The sequence below is a fragment of the Anas platyrhynchos genome, chromosome 1 (assembly GCF_047663525.1).
Source record: "Anas platyrhynchos isolate ZD024472 breed Pekin duck chromosome 1, IASCAAS_PekinDuck_T2T, whole genome shotgun sequence".
Classification (NCBI taxonomy): Eukaryota; Metazoa; Chordata; class Aves; order Anseriformes; family Anatidae; genus Anas; species Anas platyrhynchos.
Window position 1 is genome coordinate 75,200,570 of NC_092587.1, and position 20,411 is coordinate 75,220,980.

A 20,411-nucleotide genomic window follows, 5' to 3' on the forward strand; every position below is an offset into this window, starting at 1 on the left:
GAAGTGCAAAGTGCTTTTATCACTGTTGCTGGTAATCAACTGCCTTTACTTAAAACTTTAAAAACAAGCAAAGAAGTAAAAGTATTTTAGTGGGCTAAATTTTAAACAGTCATATTTGATCCAGTAACGAATGGGGAAAAACATTTGCAAAAAAGAGTAATTACAGGACTAGAAATGAGGAAAAACGGTTCTCAAGTTAATTTGTTCTCTAACATTACAGAGGAACACTGATAATGCAAGGGAATGATTAGTTAGACTTATTATTTAGGCTTACCTGCTGCTGGGAAGTCACTCAGGATTACAGTTATGCTTGTGTACACCAACTGAAAATCTCATTCAGTGTATTTCAAAGGCAAATGCTCCACACTGTCATTTTCATCTGCTTTTTTGTTGTTGGTGGTGTTTTTTTGTTTTGTTTTGTTTTTTTTTTTTTTTGTTCGTTTTTTTTTTGTTTGTTTGTTTGTTTGTTTGGTGTTTTGTTTTTTTTTTTTTTCATCTCTCAAGCTTTCTGGAAAACTTCTCCTTTCCTATTGTTCTGTAAACCTGTTAGAAAAAAAATACCATACGCTTATACAGCTGACATTTATTTATGTGGCTTAGAAGGTCCAGAACTCCAGCTGTAAAAGCACTGGGGAAGTACAGTTGATCATATTTACAGTTTTGATTTCTGTGTGCAGAAATGTCCTTGTGTGCAGCATATGTCCAAATGAGTGTAGATAACCTTATTCTTTGCAAACAGGTTATGCTATAAGACAATGATATTAATGCTGGTTGCTGAATGCAAATTTAGAATTTGAGTGTGCAAATTTGATTCAAGTGTGTCTTTTATGTTTGTATCTGTGTGTCCAGCCAAATCTGGCAGTGCTCCTGTGGCTTGCTGTCTCTAACTTGTACCACTTGCTGCCTAATCCTGCATGACTCACTGCAAGCAAATTTTAGCTTGCACCACTTTTTTTCCAGTTGTATACCTCACTATTGGCAGTGTTGGGATTAGTTCTGTGCACCAAGTCTTCCTCAGCACAACTTGTGGCACGTTTTCAGGCTGCTCTGCTTTGGCTGGGAGGTTCATTGTAATCACAGGGTTATTCAAGTTTTGCACCCTTGCTTTGGAAATTTGCTGATGCACATATTCTCTCTCTCTCCCCTCCTCACCCCTTCTTTTCTTTCCCTGTCTCCCTCCTCTCTCTATGACTGTTCTCTTCTCTTATTTTAGACCTGCATAGCCACCCATGAATCTAATGGGATTGATATTATAATTGCACTCATCTTGAATGACATAAACCCTCTTGGCAAATACTGCATGGACTTGGTGCTTCAGCTAAAGGTACAGTAAATGTAAATTTGTTTATTTAAATTTGAGTATTAAAAGAAGACATACCTATGCAAGAGCTCTAGGTGACCTGACATTTACTTAGTCTTATCATAGCATGATATACTCAGCAGCCCTGAAAAACAAGTGGTGCAAATAAATTCAAATCAGCTTAATCCACTTCACTCCTTCTACAATAGAACTTTTGGCCAACTGTTGTGTTTGGGAGTACACCCTCAGCTTTTTTGAAAGAATCCTGTCAAATAGACATGATGTAGCTAGCATGAAGAGTCCACATGGTGGGCACAAAATCTCATTGGATTGATAAACAGGTATACTGTTAAGGCAATGTAACATCAGGCATTCTCTGTATATACTGAGTTCTGTGATTCTGTAGACTAAAACAAAATATTTGAGAAGGAGATGTTGTGAAAAAAAATTATATCAGATGACCTGTAATTAAGATGTCAAATGAAGTTGACAATGTGATTAAATTAAATTACATTTTATTTCCCTTCTCAGTGTTCTCTGAGGGAATGGTGAAGTGTATAGTGGGACTGCTTGAATTTTGTTTTGTATTCTCTTGAGAATTGGATAGGTTCATAGATAAGTTTCTCTGGTCTGTGTGCCATCACATGCAGAGGGAAACTTTGCAGCTATACTGTCTGCCAAGTAGGGTAGAACATGTCCAGAAAGAGCTTTAGATTATTGTCTTTTCTTGCCTTCTGAATGAAGTATTTCCATTGCAGATGGTCTGTTTCCTCCCCAAAACCAGCAAATACTTTGTGGTAGCTGCATTGCATCATATTGGCAACATTATGGATGTCTAATAAAATAATTAATATAGTCATGTATCATGTACAATGAAACATTGAATCAACAATGTTTTACACATGATTTTAATAACTGTAATTACATGTTTGAATGGCAGTATAATTCAAGTCCTCCTCGAGCAAAACGCTTAAGCAGACATTTAACTTTGAACTTGGAGATAGTTCTTTTGAAGTCCAAATTTCAGTCTCTGTAAAGACCTAGCTACGTTCACTCCAGTGCCATTTTGATTTGCTGTTACCACAAAACTCGAAAATGTTTGTAAAACGTCTTTTCTATCTAATTCCCAAGACTGGAGTTTATTGGCATTGCTACAATGACCAGTTTGGCCATTTTCATGGGACACTATTTATGCCTCACTTACTTAAATAGCAGAAGTGAATGATATCAAAGGGTCAAATTGAGGAACTGATTATGGTGTTACAAAATCAGTGTCATTTAAGTTAGAACGGACATGTGGAGGTCACATAGCCAACACCTCCACTCAAGCAAGGTCAGCTAGAGCAGGTGACCAGTTGAGTTTTATTATCTCCAAGGACAGAGATGCCACAACCCATCTGGGCAAACTTCCAGTGTTTGACCAACTTCAAAGTAAAAGAGTGTTAAGATGGAATTTCATTTATGTTTTAATTTGTGTCCATTACCTCTTGTGCTGTCACTGAGCACTACTGAGAAGAGCCTGGCTCCTTCTTCATTCTCTGCCATCAGGTATTTTTACTTGATAATACTTTATACTGACAAGATTCCCCTGAGCCCTCTCTTTTCCAGGCTGAACAGTCCCAGCTCCCCTCAGCCACTCCTAATGGAAAACTCATTTAACAGAGCAGCTCTTTGCTGGACTTGTTCTTGTAAGTCCATATTGTGTTTGTATTATGGAGCCCAGAACTGGATACAGTACTGAGCTAGATGTGATGTCAAGAGTTAGATGCAAATTAGGAAGTTACCGGTGTGTGTTTTTTTTTGTTTGTTTGTTTCTTTGTTTTTTTGTGAGTGACAATACATCCAAGTAATACAGCACTGAGTTTACCAGGTAATGTTTAGCCCTGGCAGTCTGTCAGTGCTTATAGACAACTCAGAAGTTGTAGATTTTGCAGTGAAAATACAAAATTTCAAGTATATAGTCCCACACATGCTTAAAAACACATTTAGATGCTTTTTTCATGGAACACTACATACTGAACTCATACCCCTTTAACCAAAGCAAAGGCCACGCAGAATTATATTTTCGCATATCGTCCTAATTTGTCTTGTTTTGCACATACTTTGTGATGTGGTATTTAATTACATCTTCATGGATTATATTTTCCACTGGACTTTGGAATCATTTGGTGAGCAGGATAGACAATGTTCATTGAACGAACAGATGTCCAATGTTCTGTTCTGCCTTTTGTTATTTGTTATGACCTTCCCAGCCTTTCTTGCTGACTAGTATTTAAGACCTGGTACAGCATATGATCTCAATATCTGCCACTCTGAGTAGTGGCAGGATGAAGAGACATTGTCAGTCTAGTAGCCCATGCAATTCCCTGGAAAAGGGTAGAGAGACTAATAAATGTCGTTTTGGCTTTTCTTGTAGTACTCTATAAGATGAAATGGGAACCCAGGAAAAGAAAAATGAAGGCCAGAAGTATTTGATATATCCATTTTGTAGCAACTGGGGACTGGTTCTTCATAGTACTAATATGTTCTGAAGAATTTTATGTTCTGTTTTCAAAGTATTGGACCTCTTTTCACCACTAATATCTGGGAATAGAAGCCAGGGTCTCATGGTTCTTAAAGGCATGCAGAAAATGAGAAACAAGTGGTTAAACAAGCATCTCAAAGTCAGGTGTAAGTGATCAGATAGAGAAGGGGAAGGAGAAAGTGACTTTTGAGTCAGAAATTTCCTTCTTTGGGGCAAAAATCTAGAGGATGTGCCTGCTTGCTGTACTTCTAGGTACACCACTTTTTCAGTCAGTAGCAAGAAGCTGGCTACTAATGGTAGTAAGATCAACCCACCCTTTACCTTTCTTCACTTCACAGAAGCTGCAGTAGGATTCTCTCCACCCTAAGGATTGCCTGCACTGGGAATGGCTTCAAGCCCTCCTCAGCCATGAACGAATAGACTGAGGCCTCTTTCCATTGTTTCCACTTTTTACTTCTCAAGCTTCCTGATAGCCTGTCTTGTCCCCTTCCCTTCTCATTCTGAGATCCTACCAGTGCTGCCACAACTGACTTGGTCACTCACCATTGTAAACAAACTCTGCAGCAGAATGCATCCAGTTTTTCAGAGCAGCGCCCTGCAAGGAGTCTTTCACTTTCTGTCTTTTCCTTCCCCCAATGCCATTCAATGTATTTGCTCAAGTTTCGCTATGTAGATTGCAAGGTGAAGGATCTGGCTAGACCTTTCTAGTGGACAGTCCTGATTTGATTTGAGAAAGAAAATGGAAAAATTCATATGGCATCCCATTATCCTTCAGCCAGACCCAGTCTGATCTTCTCATCTGTCGTTCTTTGTCCTTATCTCATTTTTGTGTTTGCAAGCTTAGTCTTCTCTCTCCTGGCTTTTCACTCAACTTCCAGTCTCCTCTCCTAGAAGGTCCTAGTTCCTTAGTCATGTGGGAATCATCATTCTATTCTTCCACTCTCCTTCCATCTTTCCTTTCTTCTGCTGCTGACTTTTAATCGTACAATCCTCCAGTTCTTTATCCAGCTGTCTTCATATAGTTGTATTGAGTTCTCCTCATGCATTCTCATATATTTTTCTCATTTTCACACATTCTGAAACTCAGTACCAGATATTTCCTTTTGTGCTGCCCATGAGATACTCTAGACTTAATTCAGTTGCACACAAAAGTACTATTTGAATTGCCTGTGTGCATCTTGCCTGGCTTCCAAGTGCTGCTCCACGAGAGTATGGGTTTCTTATTTCAGAAACCCACCCAAAGCTAGAAGCTATGGCATCAGACTTAGAAAATAGTTTCTAATTCTGTTTGGTTCACTGGCTTCAGGTGTTTTCCTAGCCAGTCCTACCTTCATCCATACTTCCTCTATTCCATTTTGTGTTTTCCTCCAGTAAACTTATGTCCATGTTCAGTCTCCCTTTTATCCAAGTTCTTCTTTCAACATCTTTCAAAGCAGGCAGTCCTTCCCTCCACGTTCCATAAACCTCGGCAAGTACTTGTGAGCAAACACAGACTGGAAACTGCTCGGAAGTATCTGTTGTTCCCCATGCTGGAGCATACTATTCAGAAGTACCTTGTCAGGCTGGAGAAATAATCTGATAAGAACCTCACGAAATTGGAAAAAGGCAAACACAAAGTCCTGCATCTGGGATGGATTAATCTGTGCAATAGTACAGGCAGAGTACTAAATGACTGAAAAGCAGCTTTGTAGAAATAGATGGTTGTCCTGGTTGAGAAGTTAAGCATGAGTCAGCAGTATACCCTTGTAGCAGGAAACCCAACCACATCTTGGGCTGTATTTGCGGGAGTGCAGCCAGCAGGTTGAGGGAAGTGATCTTTCACTTTTGTTTGACACTAGACTGCATCTGAAGTACCTTGCCTATTTGGGAGCTCTGTGGTGTGGGAAAGGCATTGAGGTACTGGACTGATTGCAGTGGAGTGCTGTTAAACTGATGTATGAGGTAACAGGTTCAGCCTGCACCAGAGATGGCTTCAAGGAGACCTCTTGATGCAACCACCACAGGAGTAGCACAGAAAAGGTACAGCCAGACGTCTCTCGGAGATGCGTAGTGGAAAGGTGGGGGACAATGAACACAAGCTAGAGTGTGGGAAACTCTAATTAGATACAAGAAAAAATTATTTTCTTGTGAAGGTCATCAAGCTGGGAACTGGTGCCCAGGCAGGATGTGAGGTCCTTCTTTGGAGGTGTTCAGACCTCAGCTTCACACAGCCCTGTGCAGGGGCTTTGAGCAAGGGCTGGGGCTGCTGAAAAGATCAGTCTAGAGGCAAGCCTTGAACACATGTCTTTGTGGTCCAACCTGCCTGATTCTGTGCAGAATCTTTTTGTAACAAAAAGAAAGCCAGTGGGCTTTTAATTGTGAAAATCTAGAAAGTTTCTACAGTGCAGTATTCAAATCATAATTTAAAAAATACTTACCAGTTGGACAAATTTTTCTGGGTACCCTGATGACTACAACTTGAATTGTTATGTTATCTTAGCCTCTAGTGCCCCACATTTTCAGCTCTGCTATCAAGAACTGGAGATACAAAGACTGCTTAAAACAGAAGTTCCTTGAACATGCGGAAAATAACATATTTTTTTTTGCCTCAGTCTCAAAAGCAACTGAACCCTTTCCCTCTGAAATTGTCCTTGCTAATTGTCTGAGGCACACCCTTGCTGTGAGAAATTTCAGTTTGAATTGCTAACATTTGGCAATAAGCAGCTGAGAACAAGGTTATATAACGGGTTTAGAGTTTTACTAGCTCCTAGCTGTACTGCAGTCTACATGCATGTAATCAAACAGCTCAGTCTGCTGTTGGGAGTGAGGAGGGGATGTTCCCCAATGGTACATGCAACATGTGGACCAAGGCAAACACACTGTGCCAGAAAGCAGTCAGTAGCTAAGAAGCCTCACCAAACAGGTGAATGTGGGCATGGTGTCTCTGTAGTTTACAAATATGAACAGATTTAGCTCTTGTACCACCACCTCCAGCAAGGTGTTGAGTTACAGGGAAGTGAAACAACTTACCCAGAATCACACAGGAAGCTTCTGGCTGAGCTAGGAACTGAAGTGTTGTGCACTTTGTGAGGCCTGTTAAGGTGCTTAAACCTCCAAAACCATTCTTTCACTCCTATTCACAACAATTGATCTAACTGGAAGTAAGACACGTCTCCAAAGTCTAAAGAATTATTGGGTTATAGCTGCTGAAGCTCACGATATTTAATCTGTGGGAAAGATCTCAATTAAAAGCAACCTGTTGTCAGAGTGAAGGATATCTTTATACATTCCCCGAAGAATATATGATAGTGAAACAAAATTCCAGGAATGTATGAAAACAGTTTATTTTATAGCACTTCAAATAATAATGAATTAGGGTTTAGAAAAAACACAGGGGAAGAAAACCTGCCTGAATGATGAAACCTTTTGTCTAATACATTTTGTAATTACCTCTGCTGAGTATTGTTTTAACAGAATGCTGTGACAAAAATTGCTAGGTGGGCAATAAGAAAAGGAAATGGGATTTCATTTCTTGTGCACAGTATAGAACAGAACTATGTATTTAAGTCAGATTTTTTTTTAAATATTTAAAATGCTTCCTCAAATGTAGCATGCTGGGTTAGTTAGTCTTACAGTATGCTGACATTAAAATGGGAGAAAAACCCTATTAAATATGTCAGTAGAATAAAAGATGCAAGTAGTCTAAAATCTTAACCACTAAAAAAGTGGTCCCGGTAATCTCAATTAAAACAAATGCAAGGATCATTAATCCATGAAATAGATTTTAAATTTACATTAACTTGTTTTTGTATCTTTAGAACAATGCCTCCAAGCTCTTGCTGGCTATTATGGAAAGCAGGCATGACAGTGAGAACGCGGAAAGAATCCTTTTCAACATGAGACCAAGGGAACTGGTGAGAAAACTTCTGAATATTCATAAATCTTTGGCTGAAAAAAATCTGTCATTAAAACATTTTAAAATGATCTGCATCTAAGTTGAAGAGTTGGCAGCATATAGTGACACAATGTATCAGGATAGTACTCATTCACAAAAGTACTTTAAAAGGATCGAGTATGCATGATTTCAGTCTTTACGACTTCATTATTTTTATCCATTCCAAGCACTTTTCTGTAATTGTTTCTTAACTAAATTATCATACTCTGGTAGACTGTCTTCAAGTACACTTTGTCATGGGCTGGGAAATTAAGCTTGTACAGTTTGTGAAACAGTGCTAACAGAAATGTGTGCATATGCATTTATATATACATCTCATGAACAAACAACAAAAGTTACAAACAGTTATTGCTGTGTTTTGGAGTAGGTGTGATACTTGTATAGGTCTCCAAGAACGTTAAATAGATTGGAAGCCTGGAGAAATTGTTTCCAAACAAATGGACCATGTAGCAACAGTGACTGGGAAACCTGTTTTGTGGGGAGATCTGTGGGCATCAGCAGGATCAGGCCCTTTCTGGGGAATGGAGGACTTTTCCCCTTGTTTGGAATTACCCCAGTGCCCTGCCCAGATCTGTATCTTCCTTTCCTTTTTGGCTTTGTTTGTTGTTGTTTGTTTGTTTGTTTGTTTTTGTTTTGTTTCTGTTAAACTATAAGGAGAGCTCTGAGTTGCATTGCAGCCTGCTCTATCCACAGAGGGATCGCGCCTGCACTGTAAGTGCCAAAAGGCACTACCTGTGCTACCTGTTGATCTGTCTTTAAAACATCTGTGAAAATACCTTCTCAAAAAGACTCAACATTCCTGTTCCTTTCTCATGGTTGCAGTTTTGCTGACGAGAAGTGAAGCAGTTTGGAGCTTCATAACTACTTCAAGCTCTTCTTTATTCAGAAAGTGTTTTCCAGACTGCTCACTCTTCTTTTAGAACTGCAGGGCACCCATCCAAGCTTGTGCTGAACAAAGTGAATGTGTTCAAATACCGTTTGCTTTTTCCCTGAGGATGACATTTATTTAATCTCTCCTTGGTTCGGCTTGTGTTGCAGGTGGATGTGATGAAGAATGCATATAACCAAGGCCTAGAATGTGACCATGAGGAGGAGAATGGAGATGATGGCATCTCCCCAAAAGATGTTGGCCATAATATCTATATTTTGGCACATCAGGTATGTCTTGTTGTGAAACCACTTCCAGAAAAGTGTTAAATGCTTAAATTCCACACAAAACTTGTATGATCAAAAATCCTTTCTTGTGATTTCTGTCTCACATTTGTGTACTACATGATCTTAGCTGGAAAGCTGCTGATAGCAGGACAAGTAAGCAGTCTCACTGTAAGAGTAGGCAGTATGAGGAATTTAGTAAGCACTATTTGTGTGAAATAATAATGTAGAGCAGAGCAATTAATGTACACATAGCTTTGTCTTTCGTTAACAGATCACATATATCAAATCATAAATCAAGTTATTATTTCTATATTCTAATTAATAGCTTCAGTAGTGGTATCAAGTAAACTTGAATTGAAAAGATTGACATTATTTTAGATATATTAATTACTCAGCCAATAAGAATAATTGGGCCTCTTTACTGTTGTCTCCATCTGTATTATGTTGCAGTAACCTCAAGCTTTTTCTGATCACTTTTTCTTTTCTCATGGAAAAGATAGAATGTACGCTGATGTTTTTTGTTTAATGAGATACTCATTTTTCAGAGCAGTTGGTATCAAAAATAGTTTCTTCATTTTTCAGTCATATTAAGAGATTTGACTGAAAGATTTTTTTAATCAAAAAAGTAAAGACCACATATTTCTTCATTATATCATAAATGATAGCATTTGGTATTTCAGGGGATGTGTTTTTAAAAATGTTTTACTAAGTAAGAAGAGATAAATAGAAATAAAGGGAGTGTTCGTTATTATTATACTTGTTAAGTGTTTTCTGTTTATTCATTATACTTAAGTGTTTTTAGGAATTAAATACTTAGTAGAAAAAGAAAGGAAAGTAATCTTTAGTTACACTAGTATTATGCAGTGTTTCTTTCAAGCAAGGAATGGAAAAAATCACTGAATTATGCTCACATGCTTGCAGAACATTTACGTCTTAAGTCTTATTCTCATGTTGTTGCTATGGATGACCATGCTCAACTCTTGTTTTGTATATAGGTCTGTACATAAGATACCCATCAAAGATCACAGTACTTTTGGAAAGTATCTGTAGCTTCTTACATTGTATGACTATTTACTCCGTGTATCAATGCTTATAATGAAAATTTAAGTGTCTGCCAAATCAAAATGTCAGTATTTTATGTCTTCTGCTTACAGCTTGTGTTAAATGACTTAGCAGTGTTCATGTCAATGGCAAATAAATTTTGAGGAGTAGAATATAGACCTAAAACCATATATGTAGTGACCACTGGGGTCATTTTACCAGAGAGGTCACTACTAAGTGTACACTAGTTAACTGACGTGTAGAGTGAATTCTGTCCCTAGACAAGTATTTGTGTGCCAGGGAAGCTCATCAATCCCTCCATAGCTGTTCCAAATGCTTCATCTGTAGTGGGTGTTTTGGTTGTGTAAGGCTCATAGCAGCAATTTACTGTGCTAATTCTCATTCTGTAAAATTAAATAGCATGATTTGCTCTGTATGCTGTAAAAAATTACCATCTTTTTACAAAAATTACTGTTTTCATCATCTTTCCATAATACTGTGCACATGTCTGTTTATAATGGCTTTGCAGCCATGTCAAGCCCCATATCAAAACAGAGCAATGGAAGGGCAGGCAATCTGGGGAGTTTCCCTCTTCTCTGCTAATGAAAAGCTATGATTCTTGGCATAGAACTGCTGCTGATCCTTGACCCCAAACTCTTTCCACGTGTGCCCTTTTACTTGTTCTGGGATGGGCAGGATGTGAAGTTGGTCCCTCCTCAGTAAATCCATTGTTGCTGGGTTCCTTTTCTGGTTCCACTCTAACCGCCCTCTTCTGCTTTGCTGTGTCTGAGGGGCTTATTGGTGTCTGGGCCTTCCAATCAGCTTAGCCAACCTAATTTACATAACATGTATTTGCTGTACTCCTTACAGTTTCACAGTCCATCTGACTTTGTTTTTTTCCTACAAACAGCATGGATCTTCAGTCACTTTCCTGACACTTGCATGTGACCACTTGTTCTAGTTACAGCTTTTTGGTCCCTCTGTATTAGCAGAATCAAGACCAAGAGTTCCTCTTTTGCTGTTAGAGCCCTCAAACACAGACAGTTTATTTTGGGGAGCCTAGACTTTCAGTTTTTGTCGTTGCACTTTTCAGGGCTCTGGTGGGTTCTGCATTTTGCCACCACTACATCCTTCCTTGCCCTTCCTGTGGCTGATTTTACCAGAAGCAAAAGGCATTCTTGTAAATGTTTGACACACAGTGTATAGAAACTTTTAAATACGTCACAAGCAAGGCTGAGATTTCTGTTATTAAATATCCTTTACACCCCCTCAGCCCCCACCCCAAATGCACATGCAGGCACATGTATGCACGTGCATACACACACACACAGGCAGACAGAGATAGCCTGGGACACAGTGGTAAGATATTAACTGTTAAATGTGCCATGTCATAACAGTTACCACTTCTTTTGCAAATCTTTCTCTGTCCTCCTTCCCTTTACGTTTTCATCCTTCTCCAGCCTGCCACATGCAGTAGCTCTGCTGCTCACCTTGCACTAGCTTCAGGGCTGTTTGGATACTGCTGTTCCCTACTTTTCCTGTTCAATGTATTATGAACAGAGAATGGAACAGCACTAAAAGAAGAACTGAATTATCCATGAGGAACTTACCCTAAATTGCACCTTCACTCTGCAGCTTGGTTTTAGGGCAACGACTCATTCCAGATGTAGCACTTCTGCAGCCTCAAGCACAAGCTGGTGCATGAGGTTACATCCTGGAAAAATAAGCCTGTTATTGCTGAAGACTGGTCACAATTCTCTTGAAAATCTATGGAGAAGATATTTTTTCTTTGTCTTGTTCAAATGTCATTTCAGACCAGCCAAACCTTGAACTTGACATTCCTAATTTCTTATAGTAGTCTCAGGTGAATATCAGTGGTATGTTACAGATAGTTCCATCAGGTCTAATACCTCTTCTTTTCAAGCTTCGGTCAAGAGTAATTGCTGTGGTGTTTCTGTTGCTGTCCTTTTTAAAAGATCCTGTTAAAGCAGGCTATGCTTTGTTTTGCAAAGCTAGGAAGGCCGTCATCAAAGAGATTTTGTCTTGATGTGATGTCTCTGTAGAGTTTACAAAAGCTTTTGACATAGTAGCACACGACACTTGAATACTTAGTCCAATGCTTCTGCATCAGAGGTGATTAGGAGAATCAAGTTTTTAAATGGCTACAAAAATGAAATCTTAAAAGGCCAAATAAATCCTCTGGCTTTTCAGATGACTGCTTGAGCTTCCTAGCTGTTAGTTATAAAAAAGTATTTCAGCAGTTCGTAAACTAAAAAAGCTCTATAGAAGTTAGTAGTATTTCTCTGAAGTTCATAACCCCTTTACATTTACTATAAAATAAGAAAATGCAATAGTTATAACCACAGGCTTCTATAGGTTGTATGCATGTATATATGTACTTCTGTTAACAACATATACTTTAGAGTGTTTCTGTGTGTTTTGATGCTAGTTGCAAACTCTAAATCAGGCATGAAACCCTAGCTAATGCACTGTATCTTTCAGCAGGAGTGTATTCATGAGGCTTAGAGAACATTAAATAAATTTACATAGCTTCTAGTCAGCTTGCAGCTTGGGAAGAATGCACTTTCATCTGCCTGTAGAACTGTGTAGACATGTCCTTGATCTAGAAGGATGTGAGTAGGTAAGCAGTAGGGAAGCAAATTATGGTACTACAACAAAATTTTCAATGCCTTGCGACTACCTATCTGGTTCCCAAAGCTTTTACGGGAGTATGGAAGTACTGACCTAATGTGGCATCCCTTTCATGATGCATGTTCTGAGACTCTCAGATGAGCAAAATGTTCACTCAAATGCTTAATTTTAAGCACATGCTTAAATGCCTTGCTGGAGAAGGAGCATAGGTCTTAAAATTCCACAGTACATTGTAGCCTCCAGCTGAATAGGAGGAGTTTTAATGAGGTTAAGCTAAAATTTTATTGAAATCCCAAGGGAGTACCAAAACTACTTACATAAATATGATAATTTCCTAATGGCCCTAAGACTTACTGAAAAAACATTTCCTCCACCCTATGAAGTTAGAAGAAGTTGACACTGCTTGTTGATATCAATGCAGGTATATGGCATAAATAAACACAAACTTGATCTAGTTTATATTCTGATAAACTAACATCATTTGAAGTTCCCTTTCATTGATAAATTCTTAAAAGCAAATGGGGTAAAAGAAGCAGGATTTTGCTGTGACTTGTAGGGTTCTTGCTGCATGTACTACTAAGTAAGCTGTAGCAACTGGAGATGTCATATTCCTTCCCTTTGGGTGCTTTTAAATGTACTGAGCAAAATAAGTCATTTAGCCATATATGTTTTCTTTATAAAGTACATTAATAGCAAAATCAAGATTTCTGTATCAAATGTGACAAACATTATAGAAGTAATCTCACTGCCATGTTTACTTCATGTAGTATACTGCATATTGGCGTATGCATGCACATTAAGAATATTTGGTAACCAGGTAATTTTTTATTGACAATATTATTGGTAATAATGGCATGGATTTATAGTTTGGAAGTACTAATGCACTACAGGCTGTAGTTTTTATTTTAGAAGTTAGTTTTTGTTTTTGACACCTGACATAGGATTTGTTTGATAATGAGGCTTGCATACAATATATTCACTAAGGAGAAAGTTAAGACAGGTTGGGTTGTTTTTTTTTAAAGGTAGCTGTCCAAATACATAAATTTCTATGAAGCACAAAGCTTTTGTTTCTGTGGCTTTCTGTTTATCATGCTGTCTATACCTTCCACTTTATTTTCTGCATCAACGCTGTGCCTAGAACCATGTGCATATGGGCTCTTACATGCTATGACAGAACAGATAAATGACAATAATAACAGTAATTCTGGAAGCATTTAAAGAATTAACTTTGGCTTTTATAGGTTTTGGAGCAGTTAAAAGCTTTAGTTAATTTTGTTTCCCCCTCTCTTAGAGTAGGTGGTATTACCCAGTTTTAGAGATGAAGACACCAAGCCAGAAGTAGGTGTAGACAGCAAGTCATTTAGCCATCATGGGAAGAGAAGACAGCTTGCTTGATCCCCAGTGCTTTTCTTTAACTGCTACACTGGTTTTCCTCCTATGCTCACTTGATCCCAGCTACTTTACTAATGAGGAAAATTGGTATTTAATGGGTAATACAGCTGACAGCAGAGAAGTGCGTAATCACTGAACACACCAGTACTCCAAGAGCCTTTTAAAGAGATTGCGCTAAAGTATATATTTCAAATAAAGTTTCTTGTGCTGATAATATTATGGATTGTTTGGTTTGTTGAGGCTGGACGAGCTTTCATAGTATAATTGATACAACTAGGGGAGAGGAGAGAGGAGTATTGGAAAGCTTATAGGTTTTTTTATGTGTAGTTATTTTTGGTGTTGTACTGTGAAGCAGCTGTTGGCTTTCCTTCACTTGGCTGTATTTTAACATTTAGGTAGATGACCTTAGACCCTTGTTACTCCTTTTCTCTTGTGTGTCTGTATGTGTGTGCACACAGAATAAAATACATTTATTAAAATATGTATTATAAGTTAAATGTGAATTCTCATATGCTTTTGTTTGTCATGATCTGCATACAATTCAAGTCAGGACAAAGGATTTCATGGTAAGACCTTGCTTGAAATGATGTGAACAGATTTTCCATGCTTTAATATCTGGGGAGCATGAGAATTATTACTATGAATATGTTCCTCTAGATAGGAGATAGGATCACTGCCTGTAGCTTGTCCTTTGGTATGAAAATCCAAAGCTTTCTGAACTGGTAGGGTTGTCCCAGGCAGAAAAACAGTATTCTGCATAAGGAAGTGTGACTGTAGTAAGGGATAAATTTAGGGTGAAATGTCACTGTTCAAAAAGAAATGTTGATGAAGAAGACAGAAATTATTTACTTAATAGCATGCATTTCCAAGCACCTTCTGTAAGCAAAGAAACACCTGGAATGCTGTTCAGGATAGGGAATAGGTGGAACCAGTTACAACCTCTGCATTTTGCAGAAGGCATTAATTGGCTAAAACAATAGCAGCATGGTTATACTATGGAAAAAGTGGAAACAGGGTCCAAGTGGAAAAGTCTTGTAAGAACATTCTTTCCCCTTCCCCCCATATGGTGTTGTTAGGGGTCCATAACATTTACCTAAAAGAGATCTCCCTTTCCTTATGGGAACTGTGTGTTTCCAGATCACTTTGCTCTAAAATGTAGGCGTATCCTCATCCAGTTGAGAAGTACCATATAGCTCTAGCAAGGATCTTCCAGAAGAGCTGAGATCTTGCAACCACATTGTTCAGTGAATTTTTAAGTCTGCTGATCAACATTGCCTGTTTTTGCCAATCCTCTGGTAGATGCCTTTGCTCAAAAACAGCCCCATAAGCCTCTATCTTTACAAAGCATCAGGTTCTGCAGACAAGGATTTTAAGTTGATTCTCTTCCAAGAACAGAACAGCTTGGTTCATTTGGACTTCTATAAATCTCTGACTGGTGTACTCTAAAGTGGTGCCTTTAGTGTGCTAGAGCACGATTTTGGGAAAAAAAGACCTATATACAAAAAGGTCTGCGTTTGTCTGGTGTAAATGGATGTACTGTACCAGTATCACTGGTTATATTGAATCATAGAATCATAGAATCATAGAATATCCCGAGTTGGAAGGGACCCTTAAGGATCATCAAGTCCAACTCTTGAAACCGCACAGGTCTACCCAAAAGTTCAGACCATGTGACTAAGTGCACAGTCCAATCTCTTCTTAAATTCAGACAGGCTCGGTGCAGTGACCACTTCCCTGGGGAGCCTGTTCCAGTGTGCAACCACCCTCTCTGTGAAGAACCCCCTCCTGATGTCAAGCCTAAATTTCCCCTGCCTCAGCTTAACCCCGTTCCCGTGGGTCCTGTCACTGGTGTTAATGGAGAAAAGGTCTCCTGCCTCTCGACACCCCCTTACGAGGAAGTTGTAGACTGCGATGAGGTCTCCCCTCAGCCTCCTCTTCTCCAGGCTGAACAGGCCCAGTGCCCTCAGCCGTTCCTCGTACGTCTTCCCCTCCAGGCCTTTCACCATCTTCGTAGCCCTCCTCTGGACACTCTCCAACAGTTTCATGTCCTTTTTATACTGTGGTGCCCAGAACTGCACACAGTACTCGAGGTGAGGCTGCACCAGTGCAGAGTAGAGCGGGACAATCACCTCCCTCGACCTACTAGTGATGCCGTGCTTGATGCACCCCAGGACACGGTTGGCCCTCCTGGCTGCCAGGGCACACTGCTGGCTCATATTCAACTTGCTGTCTACCACGACCCCCAGATCCCTCTCTTCTAGGCTGCTCTCCAGCGTCTCATCGCCCAGTCTGTACGTGCAGCCAGGGTTTCCCCGTCCCAGGTGCAGGACCCGGCACTTGCTCTTATTGAACTTCATGCGGTTGGTGATCGCCCAGCTCTCCAACCTATCCAGATCCTTCTGCAAGGCCTTTCCACCCTCATTCGAGTCCACAACTCCTCCAAGTTTGGTGTCATCAGCAAACTTGCTCAAAATGCCTTCTATTCCTACATCCAGATCGTTTATAAAAATATTGAAAAGTACCGTCCCTAAAATAGAGCCTTGAGGGACCCCACTGGTAACCGCCCGCCAGCCTGACGCAGCCCCATTTACCATTACCCTTTGGGCCCTGCCTGTTAGCCAATTGCTCACCCATCGTATGATGTTTTTATTTAGCTGTATGGTGGACATTTTGTCCAGTAGGATCCTATGGGAGACCGTGTCAAAAGCCTTGCTGAAGTCCAAAAAAATCACATCAGCTGGTTTCCCTTGGTCCACCATATGTGTGATCTTATCATAAAAGGAAATCAGGTTAGTTAGGCAGGACCTACCCTTCACAAACCCATGCTGGCTGGGACCAATGACTGCTTTGTCCCCCAGGTGCGCCTCAATAAGTTTGAGAACCATCTTCTCCATGATTTTACCTGGCACTGACGTGAGACTGACAGGCCTGTAATTGCTAGGGTCTTCTTTCTGACCCTTCTTGAAAATCGGCACAACATTTGCCAGCTTCCAGTCTACCGGGACCTCTCCAGATTCCCAGGATCGTTGAAAAATAATTGAGAGAGGTTCCGCGATGATGTCCGCCAGCTCTTTCAGCACCCGAGTGGATATATAGATCAGTCAGGTTTTGTTATAGCAAGGAAAATTTTCAAATTTTGCAGCTGATGTGAGCAATCTCTTAAGGAACAGTTGTCAGGTATTCCTAAAGATAGCCTTCCCAAGCATCTGATGGCACTTGATGAAAAATACCTTACATACTTAAATAAACGGGGCTACCTTTTGAATTCAGGGGATTATCAGATCTATCCTTCATGATAAACCTGTCCTTCTGTCCTTCAGGATGAATAGCTCTGAGTTAGTGCCATAATGATGCTCCCTTTTGCAGGACAGATAAAATTTTTAGATCTCAAGGACACATTTTTTTTTTTTGCAAGGCTTTGCTGAGGTTTGTAGCTTTTCATTTTCTTTTTTTGTTATTTTGCATCTCTCTCTTAACAGCAAAGCTCTTGCTGATAGCAGTGCCAAAACAAGGGGCTAATGGGGACCAGTCCCAGAAACCGTGACTGTCAGGGGACTCGTATTCTTGTCTGCCAGACCTGAAACTTCTCATAGAACTTTTATGCTCCACATGTTGTTTTGTAGTTATCATCCTGATGAGACAGGCTATGGCATCAAAATGACACTGGCTAATTAAATGTCAGCAGAATCAGAAGCTGTTGCAAGGCTTTTACACTTAGATTGAAACAGAAACCAATGACGCACATCACCCTCCTTGCGGCTCATTAGGATGGTATATAATTCTACCTTTAGCCAGCTGCAGTATAGAGAGACAGTATGGAGGCTGCTACAGGGGCTTGACACTAATGAGCACCTGAAACATTAAACAAATGTCTGTGGCTGTTGTTAGGTCTCAAGTTAAAACCTTGGCAACTTGTCCTTCGTTGTTAGGTCTCAGGTTAAAACCTTGGCAACTTGTCCTTCGATATTTTCTTTTTCTTCCCTTCTTGGAAGCATTTTCCTCAAGATCCTGTCATGACTTTGATAGGGACCTATATGGGGACCTCTGTTTCCCTCTGGAGTCCTGTTGTCTTAGGTTACTAGGAGCTGCTGGGATTCAGGCTAGATGTAGGCTGGTCACAAAAGTTTTAGGTTATTTTCTACAGCTCTAGAGTTAAGATCAAGTATATATTATACATATATGTATGTTTCATTATATGTAATATTAATGAGGTATGTATCCTGTTTGACTGTGGTGACTGTGCATTTCACTAATGTACAAGTGGCCTTAATATTTTTTTTTTTTTTGTGGGGTTTCTTCTTCTGTCTTTAACTTTTTTAATCCTGTGTCCTTATGTTTTGCGATTTACAAGATTTTTGTCATTGGGAAATATGTTGTATTGGTGTTAGGGCCCAAATGTTAAACCAGAAGAAATATATTTTCTTTGTCAAATGTCTGTGTTGTGAAATCTTCACATTAGTCTGTAGTTTTACTCTGAAAATTGCCTGTAGAATGACATGGTCTTATGTAAGACATTTTCTGTTCTCAGGCTCCATTTACAGTCCTATATTAGTAATAAACATACTAACTTTTCATTGCTGTCTGAAACAGCACGGGCTGGCGAGAGTTACTTTAATTCCCTTTGGTTCTTTATGGCCAGCAGGCCAGTTGTTTAGCTTCCCATTCTAAGAATGGATCTTCATTTACCCATATCCTTAACCAGTATACATAGCACTGTCTCCACTGAAGGTGGACAAGTGATACTCATTTACACTAGTAGAGAACTTGACCTGTTGTCCTCAAACCTTACACCTATCTTAGAGCTTCCATACACAGTCTTCATTAGATGATAGATGGGCCAAAAAGAGCACAGTTTGACTTAAAGCTATTCAGTTAAGTTTATGTGCAGAAGTGTTAAGTAGAAATAAAAAGAATTTTATTTGTAAGCAGTAAGTTCGATACAGAAGCCAGTGAGAGACAATACATGTGGAGCCACACAGTGCCATCTTTACCAAGTCACTTTTCAAATTAGACTACACTTTCAGTTGCCCTCAGCTGCAAAATTGTCTGCTCAGAAATTTATGTAATGTAGCCACTTTGTTCAGATTGCTGCAAACACCCTTTGTTAAGAAAGCTGTATTACACAAAGTGTTGAATTGTAATAGTCTAGTGTAGGTGAAGGCTTGCTCTGGCAGAACAGGCTTTTCCATTAAAGGTGACCTTCAGATGAACCGAAGTGCTCTTTTTCTTATATATAAAGTACAACCAAGGTATTTTACTCTGAGCTAGGAGGAACTTGCTTTGTTTGTTTTGAAGGGAAGTGAGGGTAGCCTTGGAAATACCATGAAAGTGAAGTCTGGTCTTATTTAATATTATCAGAGCAGTTCTAATAGGCCTCAGATATCTGCATGGTGAAATCCTACACCTTAATTAAAAACAGGGGGGGATGTCTTCTCTAACAAAGACATACATTTTTAGCCTTCTCAATTGTTCGGTAGTCATTGAAGTAATTACAGGTTAGCAAAAATAAAGAGCATTAATCAGAATGTCAAAATATGTCTGTTCCTCACAGTTGCTCAGTTTTAATTCTCATCTCCTCTGATGTCATAATTTAATTAGGTATCTCAGTCATCATAGATTTTTCTAGAATAGACAAGATCTGAATTTGTAATCTGAAAACAGGCAGATGTACCTCATTTGCCTTTCTCTTCATTTAAACTTACTTAACGAGCACAGAAAAATAAAAATGAGGTCCACTTTGCACTTCTTAGATGGCAGCTTTAAGAGTTAATGATCAAAAGTATCCATCTCTGTAAAGAAAACAGTTTCTCTGCTGTTATGTATTGGCAACGATTTTCAGAATTTGTTTTATGAATGGTCTGTGGCAGCCTTAAATGAACTTTGACTTTCCAGTCTTTTCTTTCTGTGAGTTTGCCTGCAGAGCACCATTTAGCTGCTAGCTGTTTGGGTAAAGCTGCATTATTTGTGAACGTTTGATGAGGACAGAGTTGTAATTTTTTCACTTTTTTTTTTCCCACCGTGAACTGTTGCTTTACAGGTACCAGGTGAAACTGCTCTACCGAGGACATAGCCGTAATACAAAGTTAGAAAGAACAACTCACTGTTTTAATTTCTCTTCTGTTTATTTCTATGCCCCTAAATTATTTTTAAAGACATTTTTCTGTGTTAATTGTTGGAGGGTTAGCAAGTGTTCAACAGCATGATTGAAGAAGCTGGGAAATCTCACCACTGTAATTATATGAAGGGAGACACCTCTCATTCCCTGTCTGTCTCCACAGTTGGCAACTGTCCTGTTTCATACCCCACAAAGTATATGCATCAGACCTCTGCAGAGATTAGGAAATGCATGCCTTTTGAGAGTTTGCAGCTTCAGCTGCTTACATACTACATTAGTCTGATATGGTTTTGACTCT

The 20,411-nt window shown here is 39.3% G+C and overlaps 1 protein-coding gene across 6 annotated transcripts in view; it reads left to right on the forward strand.

The window, feature by feature from the left end:
* The window catches only part of ITPR2 (inositol 1,4,5-trisphosphate receptor type 2), a 275,621-nt gene that overhangs the window by 195,366 nt on the left and 59,844 nt on the right, over positions 1-20,411 (forward strand). For 5 of the 6 annotated variants that reach the window (XM_072041998.1, XM_005022980.5, XM_005022983.5 and 2 more), the window contains 3 exons: positions 1,214-1,324; positions 7,622-7,717; positions 8,797-8,916. In XM_072041998.1, coding sequence (XP_071898099.1) covers positions 1,214-1,324; positions 7,622-7,717; positions 8,797-8,916 — 327 coding nt within the window. The remainder of the gene's footprint in view (positions 1-1,213; positions 1,325-7,621; positions 7,718-8,796; positions 8,917-20,411) is intronic. The other variant, XM_038177656.2, reaches the window with a different exon arrangement.